Below are 12,024 nucleotides of genomic sequence, written 5' to 3'. Positions count from 1 at the left end.
GCCACAGTTCTTAAGTGAATCACTAGTTCATAAATTAGTAATCTGGTTGTTAAGGGACTCTGGCATCCCCATTGTCTTTGCATATCAGCAGTTTGTAAAAGGTGATCCCCCCCCCCCCAAATGCCGCAACCGTTATAATTAGGCACCAGTTGCCAAGCATCTGAATGTTGATTACATGGTCACGGGGATGCTGCAAAGGTGGTAATTCTGAAAAATGTTCATGTCACTTTTTTCAGTGCCTTTGTAAGTCACTAAATGAATTGTTGTAAATTGAGGACTACCTGTACAGGTTTAATCCAACTGCTAAATATGAGGGAAGAATAAAATGTTTATAATGGCCGCATTTACAAAACTAATTTTAGATTTTTTAAGTGCTCATTCCAATTCCCTTCTTACCAAGTCATGAAATTACCAGTGCAAATCCATGTCAAAAGGGCATTTTTGTTCCCCAAAGAAGCTGGATGCTGATAGAATACAGGGAGGAATGCCTAGGCCACAGGCTCTGTTTGGTGGGGTGCCACAAGGCCTGGTACTCTCATTTCCCGTTTCTAACATCAACACGAACACCAGAGTTGCTTTTGGTGAGATGCGAGGTTATACAAATCTGATTAATAAATAAACATGAAGTCTCTGGGTGAGGTATCAGTATGCTAGCTTTTTGTCTCCATAGTAGGCTATTTGATGCCATGGAAGAATCCTTGTCGGGTTACAGGAGGTGTGATGGGGAAACAACGGGCTTCAACGCAATCTAAGCAAAATGGAATAACTCTTAGGTTTTAGGAAAATCTCTCCCTTCCCCAATCTCTGTAAACCTTCCATCTTGAGTTTTGGATGAGGATGCAGTTACATATGCACCAACTCCTGGACCAGGATGCCCTGCTTAGTCACACATGCCTTGGTCACTTCCCAATTAGATTTCTGCAACTTGTTCTACGTGGAGCTACCTTTAACAGTATTTGAAAGCTTCAGCTTGTGCGAAATGCAGTGATGTAGGAAACTATGGCTGCATCCTTAAAAGTATTTGATTTGAATTATTGGAACAGCACTATATGATTACAAGGTATAGACAAGATTTTTCTATCTGCCATACATATACAGTAAAAAATCCAAAGTTAAACAAGTTGCTTTAGTGAGATGCTGCTGTTGCTGCTGTGAGGAATACAAAAACACTTGAAACCCACCATGTAGAAGAAGTTTAATTCACTCACATATGATCTCTTGGGCCAATAAGCTAAAAATCGAACCTGGCTTTTGGAAATTACTGCTTGCATTAAATGAAAAAATGGTCTTTTGATTTGAATTCCTAGGTTTTATCTGATGTAGATTAACAACTTTTCTGAACCATTTTGTAAATAAAATATATTTTTAAAAAGTAATCCGGGGTCCTAAGGCTACCGTGATACAAGTAAAAGCAGAAAGCTGTACTTTCAAATCAAATGATTATACAAACTGAAAAGTCATACTAATTTTGACAACCTTGTTCTTTCAAATCAAATGATTATACAAACTGAAAAGTCATACTAATTTTGACAACCTTGTTCTGGGTAAGATTTTAAATCAATTAAGTATTTTAACTGTCAAATATATCAGTCTGAAATGAGGCAACTGACAATATTGTATTGCATTGTCAGGAGTAAGACAACAGGACCAACCAAACATCCAGTATGTAATCTAAGAATGTGTTAAATTAAATGTATTCTTAATAATTAAAAACGAGAAGATGAGCTTTCTCCGTTTTTGTCAACTGAGAATATGAGAATTTCCCTTGTCCAATTTCTGAACAGCAAACTGCAATCAAAAAACCTAATAACCAACCTGGTAAAGTCAGTAGATCTTTTTGTGTCTTGTAGCACTCTACAATTTGTTGAATGGCTCTTTCAGCCAATTCAAAAAAAAAAAAAAATATCCAGTTTGTTTTAAGAGTATAAACTTTCAGTGCCATGAATCTGTCCATTCGCTTGAAGTTAAACAATGTTGATCGATGGCTTTTTAAGTGTAGCTCATTTCTGGAAATGCTGTTACCTTATTTTTATCCCACCTGTTTTATTTTTCTAAATAACTCAGGGTGGCGAGCATATATAATACTCCTTTCTATTTTCCCCACAACAACTTTGTGAGGTGGGTTGCTTCATATTCCAAGATTTCCAATAAGATCCAATTTTATGCTACTTTTGTGAAGCTTTTATTGCCTCCATTTCATGCTTTTTAAGAAACTGATGTTGACAACATTCCAAAACAGGATACTAAGTTATTTACAAAATTACGTGAAGTAAAAGCCCCATAACATTTGAAAGCCCCTGGCCACTTAAGCTCCTACAATTTAAGAAACACTTTAAATGAGCATATGGTTTTAATGGAGCATCGTAATTTTGGCATATCTAGTGAAATAATGAAACATTTCATGTTTCATGACAGAACACCACATTCACTATAGTCAGCAAGCAAGCCTCAACAAATCATGTAGTCTTTTTATGTATTTTCAAGTTTGTGACCAAAGTTTAAAAGGAAGTTGTGTGTTCAGAGAGAGTGTGAGAGAACTAAGACTTTCTCCAGTGTAAGCTTCCTTAAAGCATTCTTGTTAGAGGCCTGCATAGTGCCTGCAATCAATTTGTTTGGATAACACAGCAACATCAAAGAATCAACTGAACAAACAGTCTTGAAAATGCTTTATTGAACTGTGGGTCTTACTGTAATGTGCAGGTGTGTTTGAAAAGACTACAGCTTGAAAACTGGTTTTTAAAATCCTCAACAGTTTTTTTTTAAAAAAAAACCTTACCAGGTTTAACACCCAAGTTAACCAGAGGGCAGCTATAGAATTCCCCCCCTTAGAACATTCAGTTTCAAAAAGTAAGGAGAAAAAACAAATCTAGTATTGTATTTTATAAAGAAATCATTGGAGTCAAAACTGACAGTTGTCAATAGATTTTACCATTTTAAGAGTAGCATCCATGTCAAGACTCTATCCTGCTATTTGAATCTGGATTTTTAATTTTATTTTATTTTTAAAAGCTTGTAACGTGGCAGAAGTGGAAGAATATACAGGCAAACGAGGGGTGAAGAAAGTGAGAGAACCAGGCAGAAACATGATTGTGGTCTAAGCCTAGTTTAGATATAACCAGAAGCGGTGTGCAATTTTGTCTTTATTGTCTAACTTTACATTCCCTTTCCCACAAGCCCACCCTCCACCCCTCCCAAACCACAATACCCCCACCTGTCCCTGCCTTGGGGTTATTATGAAAGTCTATGCACAAAACACTGTACATTTTATACATACAGGATTAATAGTATAGGCATGTAGGTGGCATGATTCCATTAAAAGGCTTTTAAAAAAATGTTTTATGCCAGAAAAAATATATGAAGAAATAATAAATTAAAAGGTGCTGGAATTAGCATTAAGAATGCAGTTGCAATATATTGACAAAAGTCTGGGAATCATCTTAAGCTCTCCTGATACTGATAAGTCTCTGCAATTAGGAAGCAAATACATAAATAACTAGGCATATGACCAAGAGGTGAACGTTTTAAAAGAAGACAATTAAGATCCAGGTTAACTTTTACTTTTAAGACAGTGAATAAATGAACCATCTACACCTGAATAAAACATGTGTCAACAGTTTGAATTTTTTTTTAAAAAAAGCAACCATTAAAAAGAAGGGGGGAAAAACCCTTTTAAACAAAGCTGAACAAGTATGCACATTCCAAGGTACACAAAAGTTCCTGTTGCCAAGCTTGGCAGTGGTCTTACTTTTGTATTTCCCGGTGATGCATAAAAACCAGGCTGATTTATTCCATAGGTTAAGTTTGATGGTTAAAGAGGGCAACATTAAAAGACACACTGAGCAAAATGCCACACCCTGAAAAACAACAAGCGGTCCCACTGCAGAGCTTGCGTGATGTGCCAACAGCACACGAAAAAAAGGTGGTTCCGATATACATTATTCAAAAGCTACTTGATGGTCACACGTCACTAAATGAGCACTAACGTCTTCGTCTTGTAACCTTTGAATAATAGGAAAGCTTTGGGGGAGGGAGTTGTTTGTAGTTTTACTCCTTGTATTTAAAAGTGTTTTTTTTAAATGACAAGGTCACTAAAACTCATGCACGCTGCAAAAAACCTCATGCAGTAAAGGTAAACCATCCAAGCAGTTTTTATTCATTAATATTCATAAATACACACAGCAGCTTCATTAGAGATTTCTTTTTTTTTTCCTCTTCAGTTTGAATGTGGAGTATTAGGAGAGCCTTTTGCATGTCAAAAGTACAGAGCACAGAGGATTCCCCTCTGCACTGAAACCTACGTTTACCTGCTAGAAGTAAAAATTATTTTAAGTGGAAATGATTATCATATATATCTTTTTCTCTCTTCCTTTGAATGTACACAATGTAACAAGAGTGACAGACCTGAAATTACAATCACCAAAACAAACCCAAGATAGTTGTTGTCCACTTTCATTGGCAAATACAGCACAGAGGACATTGTCTGCGAAGTGGGATGTCATCAAAGAGGAGGTGGAGGAGGCTCATTTCCTTTATTACTCTCTTTTAAATTTAGATTTTCTAAAGCAACATCTAAAGGCATAATATCTACACAGCCCATAGCACCAAAATCGGCAAATTCCCCACGTTCATCCTCATCAGAGGATGAGCTTTCTTCCCGCATCAAAGTGGACAATAGAAGCTCTTGAACAAACAGGCTGCGGTCAGCCCGCTCACTCTCCATTGACTGACGCTCTACTTCAGACATCTTGGGATCATTCAACCTGCATAAAAGATGGAACAGGATATAGCTGAAAAAGATCACGAGTGTTTCGTTGTAGGACCAACAATTCTAAAAAGCCACGTAAGGCTTTGGGGAGGTTAGAATGGTAATCGTTTTGCATTTAATATGTAAGTCATAAGCTACCTGGAACTGCTGTTCCAATATGGGCAGCCATACAAGTCTTTTAAATGAATTATGGGGGTGGGGGTGGGTCAGGAACAAAAAACAAATCCAAAGTTTATCTCCAGGCCATAAAGGAAAGAGAAAGGGAGCAATAGTTGCTTGTTGCTTATAACTAATAACCAGAGCTTCTATGTTTGATCCTGTAAGCTCACTACTGCTCAACAATTGTGTGCCAAGAGTTGAGGAAGATCTGGAGAAGATGCATTTATGTATTTATTTATCAAGGGGAAGGAGGGCAGACTCTTAGCCCATTACACTTTAGTGCTCTGCTTATATTTCCTTGCTTTTTTCCCTCCAAAGGTCAGTTTTAAGGTATTTGTTTTTGTTTTCTTCTATTTGAGGAAGGTTATCTTTCAATGAACTGAGATTTATTATTTATTTATTTATTTAATTTGACTTCTTAGTCGCCCCCTCTCCCCCCAGGGACTCGGGGCGACGTATAATAGCAACAGACACAACAATATAATATGGAGGAGGTGGAAAATAAATAAATAAATTACAGTACTTTAAGACAATTAAAACCCCAATGACAGTTAAAATTTAAAATTAAAATTAACAATTAAAAATGCCCAAGAGGTGGAGAAGCTCTAAATTTAAGCCAGGCCGGCTAGTCGAAACAGGTGGGTCTTAAGTTTAATACGGAAGGAGCGGAGGTCAGTTGTTGTCCTAATGTCTGGGGGAAGGTCATTCCAAAGGGTAGGGCCCATCACAGAGAAGGCCCTACTCCTGGGCGCCGCCCTCTGACACTCTCTGGAGGACGGCACCCGGTTATGTTAGAGATGACGGCACCCGGTTATGTTAGAGAGGACGGCACCCGGTTATGTTAGAGATGAATGTTAGAGATGATCTAACATTTCAGGCTGTTGGATATGAGAAGGCTTTCTCACTGCTGGTCCCCTATATCTGGGACTCCTTTCTTATAGAGATGCTTATGGTTTAATTGCTTTTTAAAAATAGTTTTCATATATCTTTATTCCAGACTGCATATAGTACTTAAGGAATGTTCAATTGGATGTTTTTTTGTTAAACAAATTAAAATACAATTAAAGCTTGCAAATCATCTTGCATCCTGAAAAATAAGAAATAAAGAGGTCAGGGGAGAAATGCTGGACTATTCAAGTTCCAATTCAAGCATGGAGCCCCCAGGTAAATTTAGTTTAAGTGACTCATTCCTGCTCAATCCAAGTCAAATCAAACGGTGACTATTGTGGGGCTGAAGACATCCCACCAGGAACCTATGCACCATGAAGTAATGTGAGATACAATGAGGCAAATAAAGAGGCGTGAGCACCTTAAACAGTACACGAGCCTTTACGACCAGAAGGCACACACGCACACACACATTTGAAGGAGAAAAAATCAGAAACATTCAGATTACATTCAATATGTATAGTGGGGTTAACTGAAAATCTATTAAGAAGTATTATTACTTCAGTTACTTTGAGCCTGAATAGAGGCAATGGTTATTCTTTGTGGTCTCTGTGCATCACTCATAGGTTTGTGCCTGCACAAAGCATCAACCAGGAAAGTTCTCCAGCTGAGCTTTTGGTAAAAATGCTGCTTCCTTCTTGCTCTGCATTCTGGCCTTGGCTAAACTCCATTAGTCCTTTCTAACGGCTGCTTTGGCACCAATTAAAGAGAGGAGTTCTCTCATCTTTCTGACTCCAAACCAGTTTATTTTCATTTATTTTCATTTCCTTTTAGATCCCTTCTCCTATCCTCCTTCTATCTCATTGTCCGATTCATTTTTCTCAGCATACTTGCTCACTTAGGAAAAGCCAGTTAGATCTCATCTATTTTTTCCCAACTACCATATAAACTCTCCCCTATATACAGTATATTCCCACTGCTTATTGTTCTGAAGAGGGTAAATATTTATCTGAAGTTATCAGCAATGTATGCTTCCTACCTTTCAGGCATTCTGAAATCCAATGGTCCCAGATGAGAGGTTCTCTTTGGGAACACATACTGTGGCTACATTTCTAGTCAAATAATTTAGTGCAGGGGTGTCAAACTCACAGCCAGCGATCAGAAGCGCTGGCCACACGATACATCATGTGATGACTCGGTGATGATGCAAGTTTGACACCCCTGATCTAGTGTGTCAAATTGGCCATCATCTGGCCTCTACAGTTGCAGTCTTGAAATACCAAATCTAAAATCAGTATGGGAGATTTTCACAGTTTTCTTGCCAGCAATGTGATCATCTTCAATTCTGAGACTGCATTTTCTTGAACCAATATCTATTACAGTTGCTTCTGAAACATGGTTGAACCATCTCTGCTCTAATCAGTAAAATATTAAAAATGTGTGGGTTTTTTTTTAAAAAAAGATCAAGATTCAAAATCTACTTCTTAGGAATTTCTTAGCAAAACCAAACACTGTAAACATACATTGGGTGGGCAATAGTGTCCTTCCAAGAACCTCAGCTTAAATAGTTTCCCAAAATTCTTTGCATGGAGCAAAGCCATGTGTGTGAAAGCACAGATGACCACTGAACAGAAGAAGACTTTTGTTGTTTCTTATTAAGTAACGGCTCTGACTTCATCATTATTGTGACCATCCTAGGATTGTTTTCATATACATGGGCCCAACAAGAATTACAGATCACATCTCAACTTGGTTTGAAAGTCAGAACAGATTTGGAGTGAGATGCTGGTAATGGGGGGAAGGTAATGTGACATTCTTCATTGTCACTGACAGATCATTCCCTAGTGAGGTGCAAGTGGATTGAGCCTAAATCCTGTAGAAGCAGAGGATCCATTTGGGTGATCTGAGCCAGATAGTCAGGAAATCCTGAAGGCTCTGAGGATTTTCTAGATGATATGACCGATTCTGTTGAGGCCCAAGAAAATGAAAAGGAACTACTAACACAATTGCTTCTGAGCACCTACTGCTGTTATACTAGACGGAATCCCTTTGGGTTTGGTAACATTTCCTAATAACAAGCATTATTAAGTAATATGATTGGGCACAAGAAAAAGAGTCACTTTAAAATAAATACTGTAGGTAGAGAGGTCCCAATAATTCTACTTGCAAATATAAGATGATAGGTTTGTGTTGTAATTCTACATATTGCATTTTGCATCTCCAGTTGATATTCTTTCATTAAAAAATACTTTCAGATCAATAGTAGTAACGTTTAAAAAGGAAATATTTTTCTATTTGCTTCTTTATGATGTTATTTGTGATATTACATTGATTCTACATATTTTTTTACTGTTTGCCTACTAGAAAAATACAGGTATTGCCAGCTGGTGGTAGCATTTGGGCCCCTGAGGCTCTTAAATCATGTGAAGTTGCTGTGCAAATAGAATAGATAATGGACAGCTTTTACATACAGATTTGCTGAAGAATATGATGCATTCTACGGTATACAGATCATGACTGTTATCATTGGGATTTTTGTGATTGTATATAAAATTTAATAGTGCCTCTCTACATCTAAGCCTTTAGTTTTCACATGCTTTTTTAAAAAGGCAGTCCTCACTTAACAATTGCAACTGAGCCCAGAAGTGGCCTGTCATTGAGGACTATCTATTATTTGACTCAACTATTTAAAATAATTCTCTACATATATGCACGTATTGAAATTTGCTCTACTCCATGAACTTCAAAGTTGTTTTAAAATTTACAGTTTAAAATGGGCATTTATACACACACACACACACACACACACACACACTTTTCTTCTCCTTTTTCTAGATTTTCTAGATTAAAGTTAAAAAATAAGACATGATATGACTTCAAAATTTATTATAAGTTGATGCTAATAAGGATCAAAGAATGTAACAATTCTTTAAAAACATGCTACAGAAAACAAATTATTCATATTTACTTGTAATAATATGAGATAAAGCATTCCTATGTTTGTTAGGGGATATTTGGTAAATTTTGATCAATAAAAGTTCCACAGCCACAAAACCAAATTGAACAAAATGTAAAGTTCAGCTCCACAAAACTGCCAAACCTTTCATATATAAACAGTCTTCAGACTGTTGAGTACTTTTCAAGGCACATGATCTCAGCCTCTGGTGTTCCATTTTAGTTTAAGTCACTTCTGCTCTCTGGAATATAAGCATACAGTATCTCCCTAATAGACGCAGTTAGTCATGGGAAAAGCACACTCTCAATGTTAGCTGGATATTCCACACTGAATGAAAACCAAGCTTCAGGAGGATTGGGGTGGGTGGAAGGATAGCACCACAATATACAATGGCAGCTTTGAATGCCTGGAGCAAAAAAACAGAACAATCACAGTCATCTCACTAGAATGCATTACCTGGTAAGGAGAAACTGAGAGTTCTGGATAGCCTGCTGATTATTTTCTGCATTAGACGTGTTGGTTGTTGCTGTAGATTGTGTAACAGTGGTGGTGACACCGCTGGTATTCGTACGCCTCGTTGCATTGCGTGCAGTCTCCAGTTGTTGCCTTGCTGCCTGTGCATGTTGTCTTTCTAACTGCAGCTGCATCTGCAGCTGTTGTAACTGAGATGCCGAAGGACCAGAGGAATTGAGCTGTCCCCCTGCAGAACGCCTTACACCAGATAACTGAGATAAAAGCTCTGCCAAGAAGAAAAGAGAAAAGAGACTAAAAGCTATTCTAACAAAACCATGGCCATGGCCAGGACCCAGAAAACTCCTTTCCCATTAACTTTGGATTTTTTGCTGCCACTGTGTGAAATACTCCTAACTACTGACAACCTCTAAGACATGGGCACTCTTGGTAAATGATAATTTCAACTAATAACATTGAGCAGGACTCAGGCCAGACAAGGAACAATGGATGGAAACTGAACAAGGGGATATTCAACCTGGAAATAAGGATAAATTTTCTGACAGTGTGAGCAATCAACCAATGGAACAGCTTGCCTTCGGAGGTTGTGGGAACTTCATCACTGGAGGCTTTCAAGAAGATACTGGACTGACATCTGTCAAAAATGGTGTAGGGGCTGCTTGGGTGGGGGGTTGGACTAGATGACCTACAAGGTCACTTCCAACTATGTTAATCTCTATCTACACAGTGACAAATATCCTTGGTTTTTAGAAGTGGGTTTTGCTTCATTCAGAACACGGCAATGTGCAAGGAAAAGATGCAAATAATCATGATCCTTACCAGCTATAGGATCCATGGCTTCTCTATTGCTTGGAGAATACGAACTCTGTGATGATGAAAATCCACCAGTGGAACTGCTAGTAAAGTGCATGTTTGATCTACGTGCGCGGGGGCCACCCAATCCTCGACCTGGGTGAAACATTCTACGTACATGCCGAACACCGCTGGATTCATCGTCATCAACAAGTTAACGAAAAAGCATCAACACAGAGCTGCAAACAAAGAAAACCTTAGTCCTCCCCCCACTCCCAGCCAAAGAATCCCAAAGGTGCTTTTTCAAGAGGCAACTGAACTTTCTGGTCCAACACAACAAGAGCCAAGAACGACAAAAAGGCAAATTGTATACCCTACAGCTTAGACAGGAAAAAAAACACACAGAAAACAGTAAAACCAACCTAGATGGGCAGTGACATGTCTCAGAAAACTGACAGACGGGTGAGAAATCTGTCTGACAGAGAGCTTATCCAAACAGAAAGTAATGTTTTGGCCAAAGGACTGAATTCTGCAGTAGTATCAGAACAGCTACCAATTGTAGATCTCTCTTACAGCCACAGAGTCAGCCATTAAGAGCAATAAACTGGCAGAACCAGAATAATTAAGGATGAAGGTATCTGCAGCCCTCGCCAGTGCCAAAACACCCCCTTTCCAATCTCACAGTTCAAGAAAGGAGAGCAGTGACATCACTAGGAAGAAACCCAAACATCACCATCCTGCTAGCTGATAAAGGAAGATGCAGTCATCCTGAACGTTACCAGAATGTCCAGTTGCCTCTTGAAAGAGCCCCCGTGGGACAACCATGACCTGGATGACTTAGAATCTCCATAGACATCTCAACAAAGAACTTTAAAGATAAAAAGAAAAGCTATTTAGTTAAATGCTACTTCATGGATTCATTTTTAATTTAGTGTTACACAATTAGAAGAAACCTTACATTAAGGCAAAGGCATACAATAAACCACCATCATGAAGTAACAGACAAAAGAGAGGCCCACCGTGAGAATTTACAAAACACTGAAGGTTTCATGGGCAATGATTTGAAATGCCCATAGAAAGTAGCCTTTCTTGCATCCTGGCATCTAAATAAAGATTTGAATCTAACGTTCTTCTGTATCGTGCCCTTAAGTACCTTGAACTGTGGCTAAAAAGCACTCATGAATGACAAAACCATAAAATTATCCTTGCAGGTAAAAAACGGCACATTTTTATCTGAAGATCTCTTGATTAAACAATTTGCTTATATAATATTTAGTAAATTAAATCACAGCAGTCAGTTCATTATTGCTTTCTATACCAAAAGTCCGTTAACAGTGGAGATATATTATAGAACACCTAAATTTAAATAATTATAACTAAATTGCAACACCAGTTATTGGAAACTATTCACGTAGTTTCCTAGGAACAATACTTCAAATAGGAATTTATTAGTAAGGCAATCCTTGACTTGCAACAGTTGGTTTAGTGACTCCCTGAAGTTACAACAGCACTAAAAAGTGACTTATGATCATTTTTCACTGTTGTAGCATCCTCAAAGTCATGTGATCAAGATTCATACTGATTCATATTTAGGATAGCTGCACATGTCCCAGGGCCATGTGATTCCTTTATGTCACTTAGCAACATAAATTTTGGGCTCAACTGTGTTTGTAAGTCAAGGACCACTTGTACATGTATATTTCACCTTTCTTCTAGGAGTTCAATACAGATCTCTTAGGAATCTTCTTAATTCTCACAATAAGGTTTGACTGAGAAGAGACTGGGCAAATGCCACTACAGGAACAATATGATAAATTGGGGCTTTTAACCTGACTCCTAATCCAGTCTAATGCTTTAACTACACCTGTTTAGATTTTTGAAGTCTTTCTTTAAGGGTTGAAAAATAAATTTATATAATTAATCGATTTGGCACAAAGTGATCAACCACAGCTTCTTGGACGTAGCTATCAACTCAAACCATGTCCTCTTGGAC

At 38.0% G+C, this 12,024-nt stretch overlaps 1 protein-coding gene across 3 annotated transcripts in view; it reads right to left on the bottom strand.

Moving 5' to 3' along the window:
• Positions 1 to 4,132: 4,132 nt before the first annotated feature.
• The window catches only part of KCMF1 (potassium channel modulatory factor 1), a 48,131-nt gene continuing 40,239 nt past the window's right edge, over positions 4,133 to 12,024 (bottom strand). For all 3 annotated transcript variants that reach the window (XM_081943218.1, XM_081943217.1, XM_081943219.1), the window contains exons 5-7: positions 10,059 to 10,233; positions 9,225 to 9,507; positions 4,133 to 4,760 (exon numbers count right to left, since the gene is read on the bottom strand). In XM_081943218.1, coding sequence (XP_081799344.1) covers positions 4,499 to 4,760; positions 9,225 to 9,507; positions 10,059 to 10,233 — 720 coding nt within the window. In that variant the 3' untranslated portion in view covers positions 4,133 to 4,498. The remainder of the gene's footprint in view (positions 4,761 to 9,224; positions 9,508 to 10,058; positions 10,234 to 12,024) is intronic.

This window comes from Natrix helvetica (genome assembly GCF_964273705.1).
Source record: "Natrix helvetica genome assembly, chromosome: 2".
Lineage (NCBI taxonomy): Eukaryota > Metazoa > Chordata > Lepidosauria > Squamata > Natricidae > Natrix > Natrix helvetica.
Note: the sequence above shows the minus strand (reverse complement) of the source record. Positions and strands in the feature narration are given on the sequence as shown.